Genomic DNA, 27579 nt, shown 5'->3' with positions numbered 1-27579 from the left:
CATTCACGCTTCTCACCTGCTCTCTTCTTCCCACTAAGATGATGGCTGGCGAGCAACAGTCTCCCTGACAGACAGTGATCTCCTGGTGCTGGAGGGAGACTCCTACACCATCCGCCTCCTGCGTGATTTCCGTGTGTCGCTCTCCAAGATGGTGGAGACGTGTCTGTGCTATGAGATGGCAGCCATCCCTGGGGACCTGCACCACCAGCACAGCCAGCTGCTCGACATCCTGGTGGATCTGCTCAAAGGCCCTCCCGGCAGCTTTGGCGCTTAGGCAGAGCTGGAGGATTGTGTGGGGACTTGTAATTTGTATAAAGATGTTCACAAATGTTTATTTAAATAAAGTTCTATTTATCCCTTGTGAAGTCATCTCTCTCCATCCTAGAAGATTAATGTTGTCTGAATCTCCTGCTGTCGGCTCCGTGCATGGTCAAGGCATAGGAAGAGCCAGCGCCGTACGGCCGGGAATGGACTGGGAGTGCCAACAGACCCTGACGCGAGCTTCGTGGACACCCACCTCCTCCGCTCTGCACCGCGTCAGTCCCTGACCCGGGAAGTGAGGACACAGCAGCTGCGACCGTCCTCTGCCCCATCCCCACGGGGCCAGGCCGCAGTGGCTCCGGCGCCACGGCTGCTCCTGCCTCAGGAGACAGTGTCTCGGCTGGCAGCTGTGCCTGCGACGAGCACCAGAGCCAGGCAGAGTGTGGACCCAGCAGCTACAGTGCAGCGTGGAGATCGCCATCGTCTTCACTGTCCCCAGTGGACATCAGAGGGGAGGAAGCCCTGATGGCACCGGACGGATGTGACATTCCACGTGGTACCTCAGAGCCTCGCAGCAGGGCCCTGACACCCAGCAGCAGTCATGGCGTTACGAGTGTGAGATGTGACCTGTCGTTCCTGACCTGCCTGTACTTTCTGTCCTCTTGCGTTGTTCTTATGTTCTTTATTTTAATTTCTTGTTCTCCCTATGTCCAGGAGGCCGGATCCCTGTAACTTGTGCGACACAGGACGCGATGCTAGATGCCTGTGAGCGCTCTCTCCTGCAGGAAGCCAGGAGCAAAGGCACAAAATCCTTTTGTTTTCTATGAACAGGGACCATATTTCTACAGAAGGAGGATTGTGACAGGCGCAGCATTAAATGAGAAAGGTGGAGTTTAATCCCAGCTTTGCCTTGGATTCCCTGTCAGCTGAAGACAGTGACCTACCTCACAGGGCTGTTGTGAGGCTTCGTGCTTGTTCGTAACGTGTGTGGCGGAGGAACATGTACTTCACACTCGTGGGGCCAGTGCTGTGGTGTAGCGAGGGGGAAGCAGGGCAGGGGATGGCTGCAGCTCTCCCCGGCAGCTGAGCAAGAGGGCCTGGGGTCATTTGTTTTTATTCACCATTTCTTATGCTCTTTGTATCAGAAATCAAAGGCCACCAAGGGCAGCGCTCTGCTGGGAAAGCTTCCTGGCAGGAATCCCTCAGCGGAGTGCAGGTGCGAGGCTGTTTCTACACATGGGAATGGTGGCAAAGGGCCTCCAGCCTGGCAGCCTCCATCCCATGCTCAGCCTGGGAGCTGCCTCCCAATGGGGGCTACATGGGGTTCTCCCAGTTGTTCTCTACTAGGATTTAATTTACTCGTCATGGGCTTTAGCGGAGCTGCGGCCTCAGCCCTTGGAGCGGTGGTGCTGGTGCAGGACCCTGTGGCTCTGGGGTGAAGAGCACCAGGGGTCCTGCAGCCTGAGTTCATGCAGAACTTCTCATCTTCATTTCACTTGCTTGAGGTTGTCACTATTATTTGACCAGTGTTTGTTTCTTTTGGCCTGTATAATGGGCACTATGGTTTTCCCTTCCAGCAGGTTTAAAAAAAAAAAAAGAAAAAAGACCAAAAAAAAAAAAAAAAAAAAAAAGAAGACTAAGCTATTGTCTAAATGGTTCAGAACTAGTGTGATATTGGGATACTTCAGTGGCTGTTATGTGATACTGGATCTTTTTACAACATAGATTAAAGACAATAAAAAGGGATAGAGTAGTAACTGCCTCTGTCCTCTTCATTCTTTTTTCCTGTTGAGTTTTTGGCTCTGCTGCTGGGGGGCAGGGAGATGTCAAGGTGCTGCCAGGGGTGCGTGAGCACCTGCGGTCAGGGACAGCCCTCAGGCAATTCCTGGGGGTTCCTGGGCTGCTCCTGAGCCTGTCCTGGTGCTGCTGGTGCCCGGGGACCCACAGCAGCTGTGGCTGGCAGAGCTGCAGGGTCTCCAGCACAGAGCTGGAGAGGGTCTGGGTGCAGGGACAGTGAAGCTTCCTGGGTGCCTGGTGGCCTTGGGTCAAAACCCTGTTCAAGACAGGGCTGTTTGCACCCCTCCTGTGCACTAAGCCTTAGCCTGGCTAAATGCCTTTATTTAAAAGTGGGCATGGAGGCTCTGGCTGGAAGGGGACAGTGGCCCCTTGGACCTTCTCCTTTAGTCACAGCTGTGCACATGCCCTTGTGATTGCCCTGGAGCTGGGCTTGGCCACTGCTCAAAGATAGGGAGAAGGAAGAAACCCCCAGGTTGTGCTGATGTGAACTGGGTGCACCTCTGAGCCCCAGCTGGAGGAGCAAAGCTAAATCAGGGAATCTCCCAGTGGCTGAAAGCATCAGCACCAGCACCCTTCACCCCTTTCTGTATGGCTTCCTCTGGCACCAGTAACACATCAGGCAGCCCCCGACTGTGCCACCACCCCCTGTGCAGCATTCCCAACTCCCCCACAAACTCAGGCCCAAGCTGAGAGGGAACATCTAGAAGCTTTATTTCAACCCTTTACAATAGTAAGAATCACAACATCAAGTCAGGAAATGTTGCTAAGGAGATGATGGCCTTACAGCCCCTCGCAGGAGGGTGAGACAGAAAGGCAGAAGCAAACCGGTCTGAATTCACCCCATGGCAGAAGGGGGCTCTGCCTCGGCCCCCTCCCCAGCTCCCAGAGCTGTTGTCTCCGGCCTCATACCATGCACTGACCTCCCCTCAGCACAAGGGTGCACTCACTGCCCCAAGGAGACGGGGCTGCTGCAGAATAATCCTGACACAAAATAGTAAGAACACATCACATTTAGAGCACACTTTACACACTGCTCACTCCTCACAACAGCCTGGTGAGGTAAAAGTAGTATCATCCCCACCTTGCGGGTGGGGAAACTGAGGCAGAGAGGTTCCCAAAACCCCAGAGGGAGCCAAGAGCCAGGATCAGCCCCAAACCCTTGTCTCCAGCCCCACTGTCCTCTCAGTCCACCCCTCCCTCCCCATGATCATTCCCCCCACTATGTTATTACTCGTTGTACCTATGTTACGGGGTAATCAAAGCTGCAGGCAATGCTGAATGCTGGGATGGAATGAGCACAACGGGTGCAAGACCAGAGTCTTGTGTCTGATCTCTAGACATCAGCTGGTGGCCAGCGAGACTCGTGTGAGGGAGAGCTGGAAGGCAAATGCTTACTCTAGCTGGATTTCAGGTGGGGAGGAGGAAGGAGAGACGGAGCACGCTTGCTGCTGCTTTGCATCGCAGTTTTCCACCCACCCGCAGCCTGCCCTGGGCCAGGAGGGCTTTTGGTAACACTTTCCCCAGCCTGGAGGCCTCCACTTGACCTTTTGCAGGGCCAGCACTGAACAGTTTAGGATGGGCTCGGCCGTTCCCTCCGTCCACATGCGGGGAGGACACAGGAGTTCCGGTCACCTCAAGGCTGTCACCGACATCAAGCTCCTGCCACATTCCAAGAGAACTAGAAATTCTGCTTGAACAACACAAACAGAAGAGGGTCCTAGAGCCCCACTCACACACCGACACTACGTGGAGGACAATGGTGAGGGTCAGCACAGAAAACTACATTCAGTTTGCGGTCAGGACACTGACCCAAGGGGCCTCCTGCTCCTGTGGCCTCAAGTACACAAACTCGGTTACTTGAATGTACTTTAATGGTAAAAAGCCCCAAAGTAACTCTATGTGCCACTGATATGCAGAGAGACACTGGGCTCCAGCAACCCGGATGGTGGCGGAGCCACCCAGGCGATGGGGATGCCTCCTGCCTGCCCAAGCCAGAGAGAAGCTCACACCCAGCCCTTCCCGCTGCCTTCACTTCAGCAGCTCAGCCACCGCCAAGCCAGCGCTTGCCCTGACCCTGAGCTTAGGAAAGGGCTTTGCTGAGCTTCTTGCCCAAACAGGAGCAGGCCCCGAGCTTGAGCACTGCCCACAGTGCCGCATCCAGCAGGGCCCCGACCCAGCTCACCAAAGCACACAGGCTGCGCGGCCACACCAGCCCTCCCCTCTCCCCTCCTGCCTCCCCCAGAGCAGCATCTGGCCAAGTGCAGCTGCAGAGAAAGCAGGACATGCAGGAGGCAGCCCGGGACAGCAACATGTACATTCAAGTTAATCTAATTCAGACCACAACTCTTTTTTTATCCAAGAGAATTTGCTCCCTCTATCCCTAGATTAAGCCAACATTCAGCTCGTTCCCTGGCTCTGCCCAGCCAGCAGCTTCCCTGCAATCCTCAGTTAAGGTCTCAGCACAAACCAGCTCACTCCCACCTCTCCACATTAGGCAACTAAAGCTGTTTTCCCCACACATGGATCTCTTCCCAGGCTAGCAATATATACAGCCATTTCCTTAAAATAAAATACAAAAAAAAACAACTGTATGAAACCTGAAGACACTGTCCTAGAAAAACCGCAGCCAACTAGTGGATCTGGATTTGTTTGTCAGCTACACACAGGCACAACAAGTGTTAGAGAAAGTGGCACAGAAGCACAGGGCAGCCGCTTGGCATTCGGCTGAACTGTGTCAGAGTCTGGGAAGGGTTGTGCATGTTCAGAGATGGGCCTGAAAGCCTTGTCGAGGACTACTGAGCAGCCAAGACAGTGGATAAAAGCAATGCAGGGGGAGAAGGTGGCACTACTGTCCCTCTGCAGCGGGCTCGGGGTTTGCCTTTTTTGCTTTTGCAATCTCAGAAGTGCAATGTTGTCACTCGCCTTCCTCCTGAGACCCCTGAGCTAAGACCAGGACCTGGCTGCCTCCCTGCGCCCGGGCATCTCACCCCAGGGCATCACTGCAAGAGGAACATGACATCTCAGCTTCTACCTCCTCGTTGAACCACCATCACCACCAGACTTTGCCATCCCTGCCTCAAGCCACTCAAGTGGTCCCTGGCCATTGCCACCAGCACCAATCTGCCACCTCCTCTGCCCAGCCGGTGAGCCTGGGGTCAGCTTCATCTGCTGCCAGCCTGCATTTGCTGCCGGCAAGCAGGGAAGTGCGGCTCCAGGCACACCTTTGCCAACACTGGGCCCTCTCGATGGGCATCAGACCCTCTCACTGGTGCCTGCCCTAGCCCCGAGTGTATCAGCATTATTGCTTGGGGAAGCACAGCCCCTGCCGAAGGAGGGGATCGGTCTCGCCTCAGTCCCTCTCCTCCAAACTTCCCCTCAATTCAAGTGTTGGAAAAAAACAATACAAAACCAAACCCAAGATTGACAAGATCAAGCTGGTGTTTAGAATTTAGCAGTAAGAGAAAGAAGGAAGCATCAGTGAAGGGCAGTGATATATACCTGAGGGCAGCATGCAGGTGAACGGGTGGTCAGAGGCAGCAGCACCCCCACGGGACTGGCTGGAGGGTTTCAAAGCATCCCGACACAGCCCTGCTCTCTTGAGGAATGAGGTTTCCAGCCTCAGCTCCTGCCCCAGCTCCAGCCCTTCTCACTGAAGAGCTGGGCCTGCAACAGGGGCCGGGGTTAGTGCGTGCCAAGACCACACGCCACAACACGCCACAACACAAGGGCAGGGAGAGAGCAGCTCGGCCACTTTCCCTGGTTTGGGATTAAAGGGATGTGAGATGGAAGGGAGGAGTGCAGTGGGGAGGAAGAGGAGGAGGAAGAGGAAGGGAAGCACTGGGAGTTTTCCAGGGTATATATAACCGCCCCTTTGAGGTGCAAATCTGCATTGCTTATTTAAATTTGTATTCAGAGGAAAAAAGCACTTATGAAACTAGCAGACGACTTTGATGCAAACTAGTACATTTTAATGCCATTTTATTAGAAATCATGCAAACTTTAATATAAAAAATACAAGTGCAATAAGAATCTTTGTGTGTAAATACAGATTCCGGGTTATCGTGTCGTTGTCGGCTTCCCAAAGAAATATTCCCACAAGCATGAGAAGCTGCCGGCTTCCCTGCGTCCCCTCCTTGGACAGCCCCCCCTTAGCACACGCCTGGTTCAGTTCACTTTGATCCCAGTGTTTTGTTATTCCGCCTTTTTTTCTGGTTGCTTCTTTTTTTTTTTTGCTTTAAATTAATTTGACCACCCAAGAACACTTCTTTTCTTTTTGTTTTGTTCTTTTTGTTTTTAATTTATTTACATTTCTTTAGTGTCATTTGCAACATGAAACGAGGAGCTCACACCTCCAAGAGTAGGTCAATCTCCTTAGTCCTAGTCAGAGCTGCAACTCCCTGGCACTAAAACCTGCCTCCCCTGCCCAGCGAGGGCTCTGCCTCCCTCCCAGCCCCCTGCACACCCCGGGGTGCATCCCAGGGGAAAGGGGGGCTTTCCCTTCTTCCCCACCTCGGCCTCACCCCAGACAGCCGGACAACACAGTCACCCACCCATCGGCCTCTGCTAAAACACCACACGCGCACACCACAGACCTGCTTCAGCCTCGGAACTCAAGGCCTGCGTTAACCTGCAACTCCACCGCGAAAGCAGCCTCCTGCCTCTCCTCTGACCTCAGGCCCTGGCCAGAAAAAGCTCAATCCCAGGGCTGTGGCTGGGAAAGTGAATAAATAAACTGTCTTCACACCTTGCTAACACGTCCTGGGCATACTCCAGGCCCAACGGTTCAGCCCTACAAGGTTTTACCAGCATCGAGCCAACACGTCTCATTGCAGTCAACACAGGCTCCATCTGATCTGTTACAGCAAGTTCTCTGTTAACACGTTCTCGAGCCTTTCATTTCAGACATGGCTTAATCCCATGAGTTTGCTCCATCGTTTTAAAATATTAAAAAGAAAAAAAAAAACCCAAGAAACCAAACCCAAAACAACCAACAACAAAATTGTTACAATTGCTGGATATGTCAATAAGAAGCCAGCACTGCAGCAGCGGTTAATGTCTCTACTCTCCTACGGTTAGGAAAAGAAGGAAAGAGAAAAGGAAACTTAGCAGGGGTTTGTAGCACAATAAATCATCAACACATCGTCACAAAGAATAAAAGGTTAAAGTCAACAGTTAAAACAGCCTAAACGTGTGTGTATCATATATATCATCATCATCAAACAGGATCAGCAGAAACTGAAGCGGCAAGGAGGGAAAGGTGGGTTCTTGTTTTGTTTAAAAATAAAGACAGAAAGAAAGGTCACAGCTTATCCCTGTTAACTCTGGCCTGGCTTCAGCCACCAGCAGCGCAGGCATGCTCCTACCCAGCCACCGAGACACAGCCTGGAGGTCACTAGATGCCCATTCCCGTCACACGACGCTAACACTCGCTCCAGCATCCCCCTAAAAGCAAAAGGGACGAGGCATGGAGAGGGGAGAAAGCCCTTTCCAGCCAAGAAAGGACCACCGGAGCCCGGCACGCTCGGGCAGGGGCGAGCCTCCAGGATGCTTGGAGGAGTCATTGCGGCTGAAAGGGACGCTAGCCCTGCTAAACGCTGTCCCCTTCCCATCTAAAGCCAGGGGCCGGGTTAAGAGAGCCAAGCTGCGTTACTCTGGGGAGCGGGTAGGGGATGGGGCTGGGAGGGGTCACAAGCCTTGCTGAGAAAGCGCTGCAAGGGGAGCTGGCTGTTGCAGCGGTGACAAGGAGGCGACTGAGCCCAGGCTCTCGCTGATGGATGTGCTACGCCAGGGGGAAGTGCTGCTGGAAAGGTTGGGGGGTTTGGAGACGACGATTTCTGCTCCGTGGTCTGTTCGAGCCTTGGCCTTCTCACGGAACGTCAGCTTGTGAGATTCAATCTGCAGCGACACAAGGGCAGGTGAGAAGGGGAAGGGCAAGGAGGAGGAAAGAGGAGGAGAGAGGGGGACAGGAGGGGAATGGAAGACGATACCATAATGTCATCATTAGATGCCTGGAAAATAAAAGGCAATTTTCTGAATTAAAAAAAAGGCAAATCAACCCTACAGACATCGATACAAACAGTTCAAGGTTCAGCTTTACAGCGGTGTGACCAGTGCCCGGGGGGCGGCTGCTCTGCCCTGCTGCAGTGCTCTCCCCATCCCACCCGGCAGCGTGTGTAGAGAGAAGGCGCAGGCACTTACTTGTTTCTTGTATCTGAGTCTCGAAGCTCTGAATTTCCCTTTGGTCACCACCACTGAGGGCAGTGGGCACTGCCGGCCCTACGCCATTCTCCCGCATCTCACTGCCTGCCTGGGCCGCTGTCACCTCTCCGTTCTGAGGGGCTGGCGGGAGCTGCTCTGGCTCCGCGCTCCCCTCAGCCTACAATGAGACAACGGGGTGGGGAGGACGACAGGGACGAGTCAATAGAAGATGGGGGTGCCGGAAGGGGGGGTGATGTGCGGGTTCCCGGAGCCCCCTCCGCCCTCCCCAGTTGCCAAGGCACACGCAGGGATGTGGGGGGAGTGTGTTTGGAAGCGGGAAGCAGCCCTTCCGCTCCCCGGGAAGCCACCATCCTGACCAGCTTTCCAGCTTCTCACAGCGTTTTGCTCCTTGCCAGCTCATTCGAGCACAGCCACTGTGTCCCTGACCACAGGGGCCAGAGCTCAGCACCCTCTCCCCAAACACACGCCTGTAATGCTCTGGTGACAGAGCACAACCATGGCAAATGCTGACCAAGGCACGTTGACAGGACTAAAGCAGAACACTATGGGGTCAAAAGCAAGCAGGTGGTTTGGGCACACTGCAGTGGAGCAGCCTCCATTATTTGGAGACACATTGGGGGACCCAAACAATACATTGTGGATCCCAAAACTGGAAGACCAAACTGTTTGCACAAAGGACGTCATCTTCACTCGATGCTGGACTATGAACTGGAAGCTCAGTCTCTAGAGAAGATCCCGTCCTGCTCTGTTCTCCCAGAGCTGGTCATCCCACCTGGAGTCACCAACTCCTACTAGCCTTGGAGAAGAGCTAAGTCCTACTGCTGTTAGAAAAGAGACTAATCTGCTGGTGGGAGCCTGCTGAGAGTAATGCAGACTTGCTTGGAAAGACACCATCAACACTGCAGCAAAGGGCATGGCAAGCAAAGAATATATTACGCTGGACCAGCGCCATTCCAGGAAGGAGCAACCCACCCAGACAGGACATCTCCTTGCTGCCACGATCAGTACAGAGAACTACAGGAGGAGGCGGCACCCTCCAGCCCAAAGCAGCTCTGCTCTGACCCCATGCCCTTGTCCCACAAAGCCTCATTCACAGGGAATAAGGCTGCTGCACTCTCCTTCGACTAAATCAGGCCCTCTCCCTGCACACCAGATAGTAATGCCATGGACTGATTCTGGATCTGCTTTACTCAATAAGCAGCAAAATCATCCCACCTTCCTTCTGAGGTTCCTTCTGATTCTGTGTGGATTGGACACTCCAGTGAACTGGAACAGGCATTGTGACAGAAAGTTCCCTATCCCTGCTAACACACCAGCAGCTTCTCTAGTTCCTTTCAGCTTTTCACTGAGCCCCATTTGCCAGGTTGAAGTTTACATAAAGGACTGGAGATAGGAGAGCCCTGATGTGTCCTCAGCAAATGTTCTGGCAGTCACCTCTAGTCTTGTTTTAATGGCGATGATTAAACGCGTCCTAAATAGACTTGTGAATTCTGCTGCATGATCTGCTCTTTAGGACAGGGATTATTTCTTTCAAATTCACACAGCATTCAACACAACAGCTCAAGCTGGCTGAACTCTGAACCCTTCCACAACACAAAAGTGCTCAAACAAAACAATGCTGGGGCAACGGAGGGAACTCAGTGCTTAGAAGGGTATCCTTGTCCTCCCTCTGCCTATCCTGCTGGGAGCAAAGACTAAGTCATATTTTAACGGTTCTGGTGCTGTTCACCAGATTGTTTTCTCCACTTCCAGAGCTGCCAGCCAATTCAGAAGCAGCAGTGTTTCACATAAAACCCCCAGCATTAGTGACTACCTAAAGAGAATCCCCAGCACTGCTCTAATCATCACGTGGCATGATAGTCAAGCCCACACATCCATCAGTCGGTCAGCCAAGCGGGGTAATTTCCCTCCCCTAAGCACAGATGTTGCGTTGCTGTAATGAGACTTGCAATTTGTGCAGCCAAGGCTGGGGGCAGTTGATGTTCTCATGGGGAGAAGTGCCGAATCACCACAATGAAAGCACAACAATCCTTTCTCATCCTTGCACAAAAGGTCTTCGGGCTGAAAAGTGCCCCTGAGAACTCCAAGGTGCTGTCTCCCCAGCTTTACTGGGGGTAAAAAACCAGGGAAAGGGTCACAAGACAGCTTCTCTGATGGGCTTATAGCTTACAGAGTGATCCCTGCTTTCAGATTCTTAGGGGAAGGATGCAGATGGGCAGTAGAAGCCCTCTGAGTAACACCTAGCAGGGAGCCCACTCAGGTAAGCCATTGAAGTAGTTCATAGCTCTCTCCTTTTCAGCTCATACTTACTCCTCGGGTTCACAACAGAGGCCACAGAAATAAGTGGATGGTTATAAAAGGCTGGGGGCAGAGAAGCTGCAGGACAAGGAGAAGAACCAAATTTAAACCCTACCCTGACATGCCAGAGCTTGCTGCACCCACCTTCACAGTTCCTCCTGCTGGCAAGTGTCCCACGTTGTCCAGAGAACCCACTTTGGCTTGGGCCTTCTCCTTGAAGTTCAGCTTCTGGTTCTCAATTTTGACATCTCCTCCCCCTAGAACAACATTGTGTAGGAGCGAGTTTATTAATGCCTCCAGAAAAGTCCCACCTGAGATCTGTCCCCTTCCTAGCTCCTCCACCAAGGAACTGCTGGGTGGTTCCTTGTACTTTGGAGGGCCCTGAAGATGCCCTCAGGTGAGGAACACCACATATCCAAGAAATACCACACATCCAAGACAGACAGGCTGGAAGATAGCCTCAGGTCAACTGTCTCACTAGATCTGTCTGCCCCAGCAGGGGTGTGAAATGCCACTTCCACCCGAACCCACACTGGTGGGTTTCCAACAACTAATACCCGCTGCCCACTCCTGTGTCCCTTGCCAAGGTCTCTGCCAGCTCAGCCCATGTGCACAGTCAGTGCTGGGACATGTTCTGCTCCTTTTTATTGACTGCCTTCCTCTGCTTGTCATCTGTTCCCACTCCCACTCCATCTCTGGCAGTTGCTGTCTGGCTGCCTGGACCAACAGTTCCCTCCCTGACACACAGACCCACGTGCCACTGCCTCAGCTACTCGGGAGGCAGCCACCCAGACAGGGAGAGCCAGGTGTGGGAACTGGACTTATTAGGAAGTTCTTCCCTGTGAGGGTGGTGAGGCCCTGGCACAGGTTGCTCAGAGAAGCTGTGGCTGCCCCATCCCTGGCAGTGTTCAAGGCCAGGTTGGACGGGGCTTGGAGCAACCTGCTCTAGTGGAAGGTGTCCCTGCCCGTGGCAGCAAGGTTGGAACTGGATGAGCTTTAAGGTCCCTTCCAACCCAAACCAGTCTGGGATTCTGTGGATGGACACGTTAGGTTCAGCAGAACATGAAGGTCAGAAAAACACCTGTAGATTTCCAGCAAGAATTTTCAAGATTTAGAATACTGCAGTTCCCATGAACAAATAAGACTGTAAGAGCAGCCCATATTGCGGCAGATTTCTCAAAAAACACTAAGCATTGATAAGCACAACTCTTCTTCCCAGTAACATCACTAAATACTCAGTCCTCAGCACTTTGGAAGCTTGGCATGGCCAACAATAGAAGCTAACTGATTCGGTCTAACAAAATCAGTTAAAACAGCAGATGGGTGGATTATTCTGCTTTAATCAGCCCTGGACAAGAGCTGTTATTGCTGTGCAGAGCTTGTTATTACAAAGCCTTGAATAAACAGAGGTCATGTTTGTGGCACCACGTTCTCAAAGCTGGAGCACGTTTGGAGGCAGTGAACTGTGGTGCTCAATGTGTAAGGCTGAACTGCTTTCAACCTAACAGGCTGGCAGAAGGGGTGCAGGAAACTCCTAGGAGCAGACAAGGACAAGCTTGTAGCATTTGTTTCCAGCACTGGTCAGTGCACTTTTGTCCCTCATGAATGGATGCTTAACTGCCAGGAGTTCTCCTGTGCAGATAACTGTCCTCAGATACAGACAAACCAGCAAAAGTCAGTGAACTGACCATACTTTAGGATGCTACACAGGTACAGTTCAAACAATCTGCCTATAAGCACAGTACCTTGAACTTGATACTTGCCTGTGCTCCACTGAAGGGTGGGCTGGTCATTGTGTGGTTAGGAAACCCAAGATTCACAGGAATTCACGCAGAGTAATCCCTGTGTTCCCAGTAGGGAGGAAATAATTCCTGCACTCTCATCCCATAGTACATCATGAAAGAGCCCAAAGTGTTTTATGTAAGACAGGAGCTGCTACTGAACTGAAGGCTAAAAAGACCCTGATATCTGCTTTGAAGAACTGGAGGGGAGTTATTTTATCCTTCCATAGCACACCTATGTTCAGAGAGCCCCAAAGCCCTCTGTAAGCATGGATGAAGATTCTGGACGTTCTCGACTCATGAAACCACCAGGAATTACTAAAGCAGCTAGACTTCTAGAAATATTCCCTGAAAGCAACCCCCTTAAACTATTTCAGTTGTAATCCAGGACTATATGTAAGCGACGTGATATCTACAGACAAATTGTGAAGAAATGGTAAAATTTCTACCTGGCTTATGCTTGATATTTGCCTTAGAGCCACACTTTGAGGACACTTTGGAAAGGTCAACTTTCTTGTTCTGGATCTGCACCTAAAGAGAAAACAAAAAGAAACAACTCAACGCAGAGAAGCATTTCCCAGGAATCTGGAAGCCAAAGGGCCATCTCAAACACCAGGTCACACTTCGTGAACCTGCACCCCCTTTCTACTGCATTATTGCCTTCCCAGCCCTTGTGTGCCAAACACTACAGTCAGATTTAGCATTATTTAAAGGCCTGCACCAGCCAGAAGTGATTAATGTGAGCTACCAGAAATTAAGACCAGATAAAACTCACAGATGGACAGTAACTAGAAATGGGAGCCCTGTGTTCATGGCACATTGATGGAATACAAAAGCACTTGGGAGAGGGACCAAAAAAGCCAATCCCATTGCCATGTCCCCCAGACTGTTTCTTCCCAGCGCTGGCTCTGCTCCTGAAGACACAGGCCATTGCCTGGGTCCAGTCACCAGGACAGATGTCATTTTCCAGTTCTACTCAGTCACGCTCTTGCTGTAGGGCCAGAGACATGCCATCAATTCCAACTTTTTCTCTCTCCCATCTTCAATGTGCAGATGGCCCATGTTTCATTGTCAGGCTATTTGCAGCCTCCTCACAGTGGCCTTTCCTCCCTGCTGAGAACAGGACCCAGGAAGGAGCATCATGCCCAGATGGAACAAGCCACTCGAAGAAGCTCTCTTTCTCAAAGACAAAACACCAGAAGTGGGGAAGCTATTCCCCAGTATTATTTCCTTTAACCTCATTCTACCAGTGACTCGATACTGGCACACAAAGCCTTCAATAAAAAAACCCAACGTCTAGTGATGCAGTCATGAAATCGTGAGACTCATGACTCAGTAAATGACCTTCTGCCACGTCAATAAGCCAAATATTCTAGCGTAGTGTTTGTGATCATCAGTTTAAATTTGGGGAGAGGTGTCTTCTCTGTGGCAGGACAAAGGCGGAGTCAAAATGTCACAGGTTTGATGTCTTTTTTGCTCAAAAAATATTTCACCTCTGACACCTGGACCACATGTGTTGTACAGAGCCACATTTCTGACAGCTTTAAAATTCCTCCTGCAGCTCCAGGTAGATGAAAAAATCCTCTATTCCAGAGTGAACTTCTTGTCTAACTACTTGGAGATCTTTCATTTCATACAAACATGGGATAATTACACCAGAAGGAACTTCTGGTCATCTGGTCTACCTAGCTGACATTATAACTTTCCATGGGAAAGAACTGGAGGGGTTTGGTAGTAATGTTAAGAGGTTCACCTCTCCCAGTGGTGTCAGCAACCACCAGCTGGCACCTATGTGCACAGAAAGTTCTGCTATAAATCATCTTGCAGAGAAAATAGAAATCTTTCTTTCTGAATGTGACAAGAATTCATTCACTTACCCACCACTCTAAAAGCTTATTGAGAATTATCATGATAATTTGCAATACATCTTTCACAGGAAGCATGAATCCTCCGACTAATTATGAAGAGGGATGAGTCAAAGCCCTGATGTCTTGTTTGCTCAGAATTAGTAGAACAGCACAGTTCAGCCTCCTGCTGTTTCATGTTCACGTACCCTGACTCAGTGACACCAGACACTCCAAAAAGGTGAGATCACAGCTACAAAATTTGATTGTCTTGGGGGCTGCTAGTAAAGTTACTACAGCTTTTATAATAAGTACTTGTTTACTTGGAACTGGAATAAAACTAAATTTACTTCACAGAATGCATTTTAATGTAACAATGTTTGCCATCGGCTAGGGTACGCATACCCACTTATGAGTCCTCAAACTTTCCATTTGCTCTGCAAGACGATTTCACCCGGAGATCCAAACAATTATATCTAAATGGAAGCATATTTCTTGTAAGACTGCTAACATTAGTTGTTTTGGGTTTAAAAGCTTGGGCTTGCATTTGTAGACCCACATAGTCAGACTCTGGTGCCAGAAATAAACTTTAGATCTGAAAGCTTGATACAAAGGCTCGGATGGGAAGCGTGATCCTCATCTCTCTCTAGATTTTCTGTCTCTGACCATTTCCCAATCCATCCAAGCAGGTCAAGCCAAAGGGCAGAGAAACATATGTACGTCCCAAATCTTCAACAACATGTACATTACCTGTGCTTTGTAAAATCTACCTCTTTACTGTTGCTTTCTTTAAAATGAGAGGGGGGAAATATTAGAACAGAAACTATTACCCAGGAAACCTAACTATATGTCAAGATATTTCTGGCAAATATAATGTGAGTAGGAACAGCATCTACTGCTTTTGAAAATGTCTTTTTGGGTATCTTGGAGGGGAGAAGAAATTACCTCTGTGGATATTAGGCAAAATGGGTACCCAAATAAAGTATACCACCTAGGAAACCATTTCACTTTGGCAGGACGTCCATCACTTGTACCAGAACAAGCTTGAAGCTGAATCATAATTTGCTACTAACCACAGCTCTTGTCCACAGGACTCCTAAAAGCTTTAACTGAAGCCACAGACTAGAACAACGGATTTTCCAGACACCCCCATCAGCAGCATGTTTCAGGAATTAAACACAGGGAAGTCTTCTATCAGAAGTGATCATTGTAATTATTTGAACAAGAAAACATCTTGGAAGGAGGCACTAATATTATGGTGCCCCAAAGGGAGCAAGCAGATATAAAAATGAGTGAAAGAAAATGCTTTTATAGGAAGCCAGATTGGTCACTGTATCTTGTCTACTCACACTGGTACTGCCTGTGCTGGGTTTGGGGGCGTTGAAAGGCTGAAAACTGTCTGAAGCTGCTTTGGGGGCATTTGGAACTAGGAAATAATTAGCACTTTATTCTCAAAGCAAAAAGCTTAAGTAGTTGAGCAAGGAGAAAAACTACAGTGGTAAAAGGAGGGTGTGGAAGAAGAGAAAATGAAAGCGGGCAGACACTTGCCCCCTAGAATTGGGAATGTCCCCAGGGCAGGACAGTAAAGAGGAAAGGATGAGTTTGGTGATTCACTGGGGAAAGAATAGTTCACAAGTGTAGTTAATCAAGCAAGAAAAACATCCCCACATTGAAATCACATCTCTGTTGGACTAAAAAAAAATAGAAAGGAAAAATATGTGTTAAGAGTTGTTGTCCACTAAAAGGCTATACAACGTAAGAGTGGCAAAATTAAAGTGGCTTTAAAATACAGCTCCTTCGAGTGCATGAGCAGTGAGGTTACAACAGCTGCTCTTTAACAGTAAAGCCAAAGCGACTTCTGCCACAAACCACGTATTATGTACAGTCTGTTCCAAACCTGGGTGACAAGCCCAGATGAAATCTGCACTAGGAACAGAAAGATGCATAGCTAAAAAAATATTATGAGGGCACCTGATTGATGTGATGGTCTCAACATCAGTTTACCGTTCTGTGGCACAGAGAATTCTCTTGCATGAGCATTTCTGTGGGAAGCTCCATACACACATGTATGCACTCCTCTAAGTGTTGGGTAAGTCATGGAAATACCAAAGAAGAATGTCAAATCCCACCACTGGTGAGAATCCACAAACTGGAAGGGAAGGAGGGCAGCAGGGACACGTGCTCAGCAACTCTCAATGGGAAGTTAAGATTAGTTACATGAACACTTCATGTGTGACTTCAACATCTGTCTCTTACCACCTTGGCAACCAGCCTGCAGGGAACAAGTTTGGCAAGAGGTTGCCTCTTGTAAAGATTTAAGGAAGATTTGGTCATGTAGAGTAAAGGTTCAGTCAGCTAGACAAATGCACAGATATTTCCCAGGGCATGTGGCCACGTCAGCCTGCACCACAGGCAGGTCCTTCGTAGCTTTTGTATTTGCTGAACCTGACATCAAACAGAACACACTGACTAATTCGCAACAGTGTCTGGCCCCAGAAATTGAGTATTTGAAGGCAGTTTCATTGATGCTGGCTCTTGGGCACTGGACACAGAGAAAGCCACACCTGTAATACTGAGTTCAGTTTTCATCCCCACTATACAACAAAGATGTGGACAGGCTGGAGCGCATCCAGAGAAGAGAGCCACAAAGATCCAAGGACTAGGAAACTATGTGAGCAAAGGCTGAGAGAGCTGGTCTTGTTCAACCTACAGAAAAGAAGGCTCAGGGGAGACCTTATCACCATGTCCCAGTATTTAAAAGGTAGCTACAAAGATGAGAGACATTCACTTTTTACAAGGAGTAAAACTCCCTTTTTACAAGGAGTTACATGGAAAAGAGAAGGGGTGATGGGCACAAGTTACCCCCAGGGAGATTCCTACCAGACACTAGAGGAAAATGTTTCACAATAAGAACAATCAGCTGGAATAATCTGCCCAGGGAAGTGGTGGATTCCTCATTGTTGGACACTGTTAAGATTTGGCTGAACAGGGTGCTGGACCCATTTAGTCTGGGTCATGCTTTGCCTAGGAAGATTGGACCAGATGATCTTTGAGGTCCTTCCAACCTGTAATTTCATGATTCTATGAGATGTGATAGCTGAACCTCACTCCGCAGGAACTTGGAATATTTAAACATCAGTTGAAGAAGCTTCCTTGGGCATAAGTACTTCAGTGTCTTTTTGAAACCATCCAATCTTTGTATTTCTGCAGACTACCCCCAGTACAAACAGCCTAGCATAAATTTGTTAAGGTAATACAGATTTGCCCACAAGGAAACGAGCCTGCCAAACTATGTTATATTTTCAAAAGCCGTAGCATCTACGTATTTAACCTGGTTGGTTTTGCTAGACACTTTCAAAATATAACACTCCCGACCAAGTACAGAGATGTTACAACACTGGTCCTCTATTTTAATAAGCACAACCCTGCTGCCAGAGATACAGTAGCCTTTAGAACTTAATTGCAGCTCAAAGATTAAATCCCTGAGTCTTCTCCTCCTTTTTTCCTCAAAGTGTCCGTTCTTGTGAAACACAAAGTGGAATTAATCTGACTCGGCTTCTGTTAGCCAGCGAAGAGTAGCAGGCACTTCCAGGCCACAATGGATTTCATCTGAAAAACCAGACATCTGAAACAGGTCGGAGGACTGATGAGGTGCCTCCATCAACTGCAGGGGGAATCCACAGCAAGCTAACTCCTGGGGTCAATGATGTGCACATCCTACATTTGGTGATGAATACCATGTAAAACATGTGAGAAATAGGCCAGATGTATGAGTAGTACTATGAAACAAAACACACACATTCAACCTAGCATCCTACCATGAAAAAATAATAAAGAATTCTCCTGCCTACATTATTTCCAGAAGCCCTGAAACTCTGCTACACCTTTCTGCCTGAAACAAGAGTGTTCTTAAGACCGACATATAAAAACATAGTACAAGAGAAGGAGTTAGTAGAAAGACAGCTTGCCCAGAGCCCATACTTACATTCCCACCTCCAGGGACATGCTTAATATTGTCCTTGGAACCACACTTGGACTGAACATGGCTGTAGTTCGCTTTTTTGGAGACTATCTGGACCTGGAATGTTACAGAATGGAAAACAACACAAGGGAAGAGGACTGGTTAGAGTTGTCATATGGCAGGCTGGAGTGGATGCTCTAACATGGTGGATAAACAAAGAGTTGTGTTAAACTCAATCCAACTTTAGTATTAGGTGTGAAAGCAACTGAGAAGGAGAGTGAGGAAAGAAAAGTGAACAAAACAAGAAGCTGCACAGACAGTGTTAGTGCGAGAGCGTAAGCGCTACTGTGAAGACCTCTTCTGCATATATTCTACGGGTTAGCATCTCCAGGTAGGAGCCTGCCTGCTGGAAGGGCTGAGGTTGTCTCTGTCCCCCGCAAAGCTTCCCAGGAGCTCTCTAGTGAGAGCTTTTCCAGAGGAAGGAGACAGCTGAGCTGGCTCTCCATGGCTCCCCCTCCAACAACACTACAAACTGCTCTGAGTCTGCACTTTACTTTCACTTGCCTGGGTTGGTTCCAGTCTTGGGTAATGTCTTTCAAACCCTCTGGGCACTAGATGAGAAACTGTTCTTCTGACGAAGATTGTCAAACTTTCACTTAAATTTTATCAATCAAGTCTTACATTAATTATTTCTCCTTTCAACCAAAATGACTCGGACTTTTTCAAAGTACAAAAGAAGTATGCTAAGTGAGCTTTTACTCACAAAGGTAGTGAGTAACTCTAACTAAGTTAGAGTTACAGGCCTGTGTTTACAAAGGTTAGTTACAACACGTGTTTAGTCTGGGCGTTATTTAACACAGCACAGAACGTGGCAGAAGCTGTATCCTACTTCTAAAAAGAGGTGATAAATTTGAAGCACAAAAGGAATCACCAGAACATTCTCACTTCAGCAGGTTTCCAAAAGCTCCTTAGCCAGTTCAGAAAGACTGGATTCAGTGCAACAGCAGCCCTGACAACGTACTCATGCTGTAGAAGTGGATAGTGGTTTCCTGACTTCTCTAGAGGTACAAGTCCCATCCATTCATTAACAGGCTCTGCCTCACACTATCTGAATTAAACAAGCATTGCAAGCACTCCCTCCTCATTCCCCATTCTCTCGTGCTGAAATACCATGTCACACCAGCTTCAGAGTAACCCATCAAATGGTGACCGCCTAACGCATGGAGTTAAGGAGTCTTGATACAACTGGGTTGGGAATATTGCAGTAAAAATACTAAGCCCTTAATAGTCTGCAATCTTAGAACAGGCAGTGTTGAACTAAAGCTCACTCTTCCTGGTTACAAACTAGTGCTGTGTATGAAGAACTGACCTTAAGGGAAACCTCCAACACAAAATTCTTGCTGTGAGGGTGGTGAGGCCCTGGCACAGGTTGCCCAGAGAAGCTGTGGCTGCCCCATCCCTGGCAGTGTTCAAGGCCAGGTTGGACAGGGCTTGGAGCAACCTGCTCTAGTAGAAGGTGTCCCTGCCTGTGGCAGCGAGGTTGGAACTGGATGAGCTTTAAGGTCCCTTCCAACCCAAACCACTCTGATTCTACGATTCTATGAAAGTAAAGCCTATTTGCCTAAAAGTGAGAATGGAAGATGCTGCTCTGAAAACATTTACACTTACAGCAGGCATGGAAAAGATACCTCTGACAGCGATCTCTGAATGTGTTTAACTGAGAACATTGTAGGGTTTACAAGAAAAAATTGGAAGAGTGTCTGTGCAAGGAACAGTGACACTGACAGGAGAAAGCAGAAGAGTGGAAGAGAAGGGAAAGTGACTCAAAATGGAAATGTTGTCCTTCATCTCCCACAGAGAAAAGTCTGAAATAAACTCACTTTCCCATTGGGCTGTTTTGGGGTACCCTCTTTTGATACGGTTGTTTTAGTAGTAGCCATTTTAGAGACCACATTGGGTTCAGACTTGCGTGCAGCAGCGGCTGATTCTGGCCTTTTCTCTATTTTCCCCTAGATGGAGACAAATGGATGATTTCAACCAGCAAAAGCAAAACTGTGGGCAGGACAGCACGGGAACACAAGCTACCCAGATAAACTTAGTGGAACAGATGACCCACGAAAACTTCTTACATGCTGTAAGTCTCAGGCAAAGTATAATCCTGTGCCCAGGAACAATAAAACTAAGGGGGTGGAAGGGAAGCAACATCACTCAGACGCAGGATGAAACAGGCACTGTGGGGTCACAAAGCAATAATTAAGTTCTCCATTTCTCAAAAAGCTTGTAGATGCCCTTCCTTGGCATCTCATTTCCCCAGTGGTAACACTGACAAGTCTCCCAGTGACCCCAGTCCATTATATTCTGCCAAAAAATTAAAACAAATCTTTCAGCAACCCAACAGCAGCGCAGGACAACCTCCTTCATAGGGAGGACGTTGTACAAATCTGAGAGGCAAACGCATGCCACTGGCTGATGTTCTTTGCCTTTGAGGTCTGAGAGCTCAGCTGGATACAGATATACTCTGCTTCCTTTTCTGATTTCACACCCCCACACTGATTTGACTCAGTCTTTGAGATCAATTTCTGATATAGTTTTTAACTAATCAAATGCCAGTGGACCAACTAATCCAGCTAAGCAGAAAATTGAATGAAAACTTACAGGGTTTAGAAAAATTCAACAACTACCTGAGGATATCCATTATTCTGCTCATCTAGATCCATGTAAGTGCAGCAGAACTTGCATTTTTTGAGGGGCTAGGCATAAATCCTGTATTTCGCTAGCCTACCAGCAATAGAACAGGAAACAAAAAACCCTCCAGCACTTCTATGACATTTTCAGCTTCTAAAAACATCTCAGCATAAATAAGACTACAAAAAGGACCATTTTCTTAAAAGTACAATTGTTAGAATTTAACAATTCCATGAAAACAATTAGAAAATAAAGTATATTACAATTAAATGTAAAAATAAATTCCCTTAAACTGCCACAATAACCCTGTAAGCTAAACAGCTCTGCAATCCTCAGAGTCACTGGCGCAGTTTAAAATAACAGAACAATCTTCTCTATTCTTTTTGAGCAGATGGCACAAAGCTTTCTGAACTTGTGTTTGCTTTCGAGCTACACTACACAGTACAGGAAAGGTTCTCCCTCCTGCTTTTCAGCAAACCTTGTTTGTCATTTCCAGAAACTCCATTTTGAAGAGTGGAAGTTTCTGTCCTCTAGATGTCTAAGCTCTGAGGACTGTACTATGATACTCTTTAACTCCAAAGAATAAATCCATGCTATATTGATGCTGTCTGTGACATAAACCATCACAGCCCAAGGATGCCCTTGACTTTAATGTGCTTGAGAGGAGATTAAGGCTCCCAGCATGAGCCATGCTCTCTTGGCATGAGACTGAAGTTATTCATTATCACAGACCTGCAGCAGAGATAAGTGGGCAAATCTGTTCCACTTTGTGGAAATTAAAGCCCCCTAACTATAGGCAAGCTGCTAACACATTTAGTCAGGCAGAAATGGGTGTATCTGTTATACAATATCCAATGAAGGTTTTATGATTATGCATATCTACAGAATTATTTAAACCCTCAGAAGAGCGGTACTGGTATATCCCTAAACCTTTACCACTTACATGGTAGATATTCACAGTGAAAGTGTAATTTAAGACCATTACTGATTGAGAGCCTCAAGTTCTATCTATGTACATGCTTCTCCCTACAGCTCATTCAAAACCACCCTCTTCTTTTCCTGCAGCCACCAGAGGTTATCCAAAAAGCCACACATAGAGACCCATTTCATTTCAGCTTTAGGCCTGACAAGTTGAACAGCTCCCCTGCTCCTTGACCTGGAAAAGGCGCTGTGGAACTTGCTCCTGAATCCAGATTTCCTGCATTGTAGTGCATTAATCCACCTTCCGTACCATTCGGCAGATTCAATTCCTCTATTCAAAGGCAAGGTTTTGGAATACAGACAAGATTTTGAGCTGTCAATACCAACTAGTTCCTATGTCAGGAAGTACAACAGAAAAACAGAACCACAGAATTTTGAATTCCTGTATGTATGCCAGTAAACACCATGAAGCTCTTAATTAAGGCAGATTCCTTCTGTACGCTACTATCACTGCTTTGTTAATGCCTTGTGCATAAACCAAGAACCCAAAGAGGAGCTCTGCAGAGCATAAATGAGAAGAGCAGTGAGGATACAGCCACCAAAATTAGCAAAGAGCACCCCTAATGCTTAAGAGCTACTGTTCCAACACACAGGTTGTTATGAAGTTTGAAGAAACTTACCTTTCCTCCACCAGGCTGATGTTTAATATTATCTGTTGATCCAATTTTGGAACGTACATTTTTCAGATCTGGAGCAGAAGCACTGCTGGTTGGGCGAGGTGGCTTGGAAACGATGCTGGGTTTAGCTGGAACCTTAGCAGTTGGTTTTTTAGCATCTGCTGTTGTGGTAGAGGTTGTGGTGGGTTTGGTTGCAGCAGGCTTGGGTTTGGGACGACTGGTGGCTACTCCGGGTAAAGCAGGTGCACTGGAGGAGGTGGTAGGAGTGGTGGTGCTGCTTTTTACTGCATTTCCAGTAGCACTCTTAGGGCGGCTCACGTCTGCTGCAATGATCACAGCCACAGTTGGAGGGAAGGGGAAAAAAGATGGGTCAGAGGCCGTTTATACAAACTTCCTCAGAGTCCTAAAAATGTACAGTGGCCTGTTTAATCAACAGAGCCCCTAACAGGAGGATTTGATTTAGATGGAAACTGATGGAAACTAATGGAAACTGAATTAGATGAAACAGTTACCTGATGGTGACTTTGCGGTGGTCTTCTTGGCATCTGCAGGCTTTGCATCAGTCTTGATGGCTGCCCGACACAAAACACACTGGTCAGTATTTCAGAGGAGAAGCCAGTTTGCACAGACGACAAGCCTGGGGTCACACAGCTTCCCCTGAGGTCAGGGGCTCTCTGCAGCTCCTCACAGACCAGTGGTCCTCTCTACTCACAAGCCCTATTTCAAACATGATGCTTGAAAGAAAGAATTAACTGCTCTCTTCAAACACCTGGCTGAGGTCCTCCTTGTAATGGCAAATCCCACTCATGCTTTCCAATAAAAAGATCAATTTATCTAAAGAATTATCACTCAATTATGCCAAACACCTGGGGTATGGTATGCATTTCATAGAATCCTAGAATCCCAGGTTGGAAGGGATCATCTGGTCCAACTTTTCTTGGCAAAGCATGACCCAAGACTAGATGGCCCAGCACCCTGCCCAGCCAAAAAATAAAAGGGGATTTTTTTAATGATAAAAATAAAGTAATTTATATAAAATAATTTCTTAGAATAACTTGCTGAAACAGACAGCACTAACATTATTTTAATCTCTCTGCACATTCTTAAAAAAAAAACAAAACAAAAAACCTCAACCCCCCCAACCCCTCCCCCAAAACAAACCAAAAAAACAAAACAAACCAAAAAAAGTACCAAACAAACCAACCCTCAAAACACAGCTCCTTTCTTTACCAAACAGCAAAAGCAAAACCCCAGTTGTCCTTCTATAACCTTGGTCTCATTGCTAGATCAGTTCTAACCCATGCAAATTTTCTTGCACAGAAGTTACTGCACGCATTTTGGTCCCTATTATAATTGTATAAGACCAAAAATCAATCACTAAACTGAACTACGCCTTTGGGCAAACTGCAATGATCATGACCTGATTATATTTCACATAGGTAGAGGACAGTCTAAACCAGGAACATATCTATATTTCTCAGAGCAGAAGAAAACCATACACATCATTGATCAAAACAAAGACCACATACTGAAAAATATAACCAGAACCTTATTTTAAGGAGTTCTTTGATAATTAAGTTGTAGCTTTTTACTATTAGTAATGAACAACTCTAGCTAAAATCTGTTGCATTTCAATAGCCAAAGAAACACAACATTAAAAGCAAACAATAAATGGAAAAATCTGAGCTACAAATTACGAAACCCTCTGTCTTTTAATATTTAATTTTCATTAACAGTCTTAGATTTTTAGATAAATCCAAGTAGCTGTCAGGGTACTTTATGGAATACCAATACAGAACAGAGTAAGTGAAACAAGCAGATAACTACAGGCCAAGTTAGTCTGGATCACTCCATTCTGACTTTGCTAAAAGCATTCAATTAAACACCCCAGATAAGATACCAGCTAATGAGATGAAACACATTTGGATAATTTATTAAGGCCTGAAGGATAGATATATAATTAATACTGAACACTTCAAAAAAGGTCCTGTCAAACCAACCTAATCTCATTCCTCGAGACCACAATTTTAATTGGGAAAACTGTATGGATGGAACAAACTTTGTTTTATGTAAAGGCAAGAGGACTAATATGTTACTTTAATATCGATGTTATTGCTACTCGTGTCAGTGGGGAGCCAAATGCTGGAACATTTTTGTCTGTGTTATTAGCATGTGAGGTTGAAAACCTGAAGAATGATAAAGCTACTGGGAAAATGGTTAAAGACTTCGATCTTTTTCTGATCTGGAAGACAGAGCTGGTCCTGGACAAACATAAAAGTAATTTTCACAAGGAAGGGGGGGACTAAAAAGAAGTAAATATTTTTAATTAAATAATAAAAATCAAGCCCTACATAGCCCATGACACTCATTTATTAGAGAGTGACTGACATTTAATATCTGAAAAAGTAAAACCATATCATTTCAAAACAAGCTCCTATACATGTATTTTTAAATAGTGAGAATGACTAAACACGTGAGCACACCATGAGGAAGTGAGTATCTTTTGACACGTGAAAAGCAAGAGCAGATGGCCTTCTGAGATCCCATCTTTAGCCAGAAACATATAATCTGGCTTAATGCAGTGTCATGAGAAACTGAACTGTGCTCTGAAGAGATCCAGGTCTCCACCACCTCCATCTATGCATCTAACTGAAGTTGCACATACTCCATCTGAACTGAATTGTGTTTGGCTCATTGTGATTCTCCTTTAGGCACCCTAATGCTATTCACCCTCCGTCACACCACTGCTTTCTCCTCGTCCGAAATAAGGCTCCCTTCTTTTATCATTCATGACTCTTCTGTGTTTCCAGATCCAGACAAAGCAGCTTTAGCTCCTGATGGAGATTCTCCAGCTGACCTCATCTCTCTCTCGCCCACCCAGTTCTCACTGTACTTTGGCAATGTCCCACTACCCTCACTGGTGCAGAAGCCTCTTCATCTGTACATCTTGCCACTTGGAACGCCCTTCCTGCCTCTCTGCATCATTGCCTCCATCTCTTTTCAAATGTCATCAGAAAATGCTTCTTTGTTTGCGCCTCAATTTTGGAAGGAAAATTAACTGAACTCATTAAAACATATTAAGCATTCTGGGCTACAATTTGCATAAAAGACCACAAAAAATGTATTCTACAAGGATGTCCACAGGATCAGTGAAGATCCATGGCTTTTGGAAGGTGCAACACTTCCTCTGCACTTGATTAATTATATCTTCCCCTAGAGCACAAAGTACGGAATGTACATCTAGCTGATATATTCCAACATAGTTAAAACATTACTATTCTTTTGGGAAAGATGGATTACGAATTTATGCTTTGGGACTCATAGAACAAAACAGCAATACATATTATTAGTTTTACATGTCTATTGGCAAATTTTGCCAATGAGGTCTAGTCATTGGAAAAGACTTGAGAATATTTAACTATATTTTAATCTGACGTTAAATCTCTCAAGCTCCATCAAAATCAGTGAAAATGATGTTTTCAAGATGCTAATATGCTGCTTATGTTTCACACTGACTGCGTTAAACTCATGGGAAGTTCTCTCTTTTGGGGTGGGATACAATTTTCTGATGAAGCTGATTGTGATTTCAGCTCCAAATTCTTCATGTACTAGTAAAAAACCTCCACTTCTGTTCAACCTTATTTGTTCTTCAGATGCACTAGTTTGAGTACTTCAAGTTCTCTTCTGGAGATTTGCTTTCCCTAAGTTTTAAATTGGTTTTAGTGTTTATTCTATCTGTTACTATGGCAAAATTCAGAGGTAATAGCATCCTTTTTCTTTAATCAATTGCATTCAGTAATTATATTTACCCTGAATCACACAGAGCTGGTCCAAGTTGTCCTTGAAGGTCATTCAGATTTGTTTTGGAGAAGGAGGCCCAGAAGAGAAAAAAAAAATCTGACCTACAGTCTCTGTGCCTTGGCACAGGATCTTGCGTTGTGTTAAAAGGACTGAGGTTTCAGCTATCACTGAGTTTCAAGTCAACTCCTGACTGACAGGTAGGCCAGGCTACACATCTCAAAAGTACTGCTTAACAGCAGCTATGGCTTCTCATAAAAAGCTACATGTCAAGGCTGGGATTTTTTTTCCTCCTTTTGAACCTGAAGATCACAAGCTTGTTTACCAGGAGACTAATTTTAATAAACTGATGAGGCCACATGATGTCCTAAACACATGAAAAAGCAGTCAGCACCCTAGAATACATGAGAAAGACATCATAGAGTGAACCAATGGTGCTACTCAAACAGAAACCTGCAGCTGGTTAGGAAGAAAGATCTCTCAAAGAAAAACCAAGACAATACTTACATGTTGGCCTCTTCGGTGGAGAAGTAGCAGTATTTTTCGCAGCAGCAGCCGCAGCAACTGGTGATGCTGCCGTTGTCTTAGGAGCAACAGGGCTGCTCCTAACAGTAGTTTTAGAAGTGGCAGATGTTGGAGGCTTTGAAAGTGAGGTCCGCTTATCTGTGGTCTTCGCATCTGCAACCTGAAAACAAACAGGCTACATTAAAGGCAGTATTCCACTGACAGTCTCTTCAAAGTGTTTGCCAACAAAAAGCCTGAAATAAATTGAAATCGTTTAAATTCTTAAATGCATAAGCTAGGCACTGCTGGAGAAGTATAATGTGGATTAAAAAGTATAATTAAGGCATGCAGAAGTGACTATATTCAGTGCAGGTCACAGAGCACAAACCCTGCTGAGTGTTAGAATTTACCAGTAGTTTCGGAATTAATGTCTGGAGGTCGTTTACAGATGTGAACAAGGTTTTGTTTTCTGAACAAAATGGAAAAGATCAGTCCACTAGCAATACTTTTGAGAGAGATTTCTTTCCTTCATGAGTAGAAATGCTTCCTAAGTGAAGGAGGCATTCACTAAAGCACTGTGAACGTAAGAATTAGGTGTCTGTGGTTCATTCCTCAATTGGAAAACTCTTTCATGTCTGTCCCTGGTAAGTCACCTGTTTGTAAACTGACTGATCTCTGCAGTATTAAAATACTGAGTTAATGTACAGAAACAAATGAAATGAGATTTTGATTTCATCAAAAAGGGATTCAAAATCCTGCAAAAACTTAAAGACACTGGTACACAGAAAAAGTGCAGATTTATGCCTGTGCTTTCATACTCTTTTTGTTATTTT

The 27579-nt window shown here is 46.5% G+C and overlaps 2 protein-coding genes across 8 annotated transcripts in view; one reads left to right on the top strand and one right to left on the bottom strand.

Moving 5' to 3' along the window:
• Nucleotides 1–2018, top strand: part of DHX30 (DExH-box helicase 30) — a 36693-nt gene extending 34675 nt beyond the window's left edge. For 5 of the 7 annotated variants that reach the window (XM_030492881.1, XM_030492894.1, XM_030492848.2 and 2 more), the window contains one exon: nt 39–2018. In XM_030492881.1, the coding sequence (XP_030348741.1) occupies nt 39–274 (236 nt within the window). In that variant the 3' untranslated portion in view covers nt 275–2018. The remainder of the gene's footprint in view (nt 1–38) is intronic. The other 2 variants (XR_003992350.2, XR_003992353.1) reach the window with 2 other exon arrangements.
• A 733-nt stretch (nt 2019–2751) lies between these two features.
• The window catches only part of LOC115610897 (microtubule-associated protein 4-like), a 46618-nt gene continuing 21790 nt past the window's right edge, over nt 2752–27579 (bottom strand). The window contains exons 4-12 of the mRNA XM_030492999.1: nt 26750–26927; nt 22957–23016; nt 22448–22767; nt 20042–20170; nt 18186–18278; nt 12806–12887; nt 10720–10832; nt 8257–8434; nt 2752–7953 (exon numbers count right to left, since the gene is read on the bottom strand). Of these exons, the coding sequence (XP_030348859.1) occupies nt 7949–7953; nt 8257–8434; nt 10720–10832; nt 12806–12887; nt 18186–18278; nt 20042–20170; nt 22448–22767; nt 22957–23016; nt 26750–26927 (1158 nt within the window). The 3' untranslated portion in view covers nt 2752–7948. The remainder of the gene's footprint in view (nt 7954–8256; nt 8435–10719; nt 10833–12805; nt 12888–18185; nt 18279–20041; nt 20171–22447; nt 22768–22956; nt 23017–26749; nt 26928–27579) is intronic.

The sequence above is a fragment of the Strigops habroptila genome, chromosome 1 (genome assembly GCF_004027225.2).
Source record: "Strigops habroptila isolate Jane chromosome 1, bStrHab1.2.pri, whole genome shotgun sequence".
NCBI classification, from domain to species: domain Eukaryota; kingdom Metazoa; phylum Chordata; class Aves; order Psittaciformes; family Psittacidae; genus Strigops; species Strigops habroptila.
This window is presented reverse-complemented; position numbering and strand designations above follow the sequence as displayed.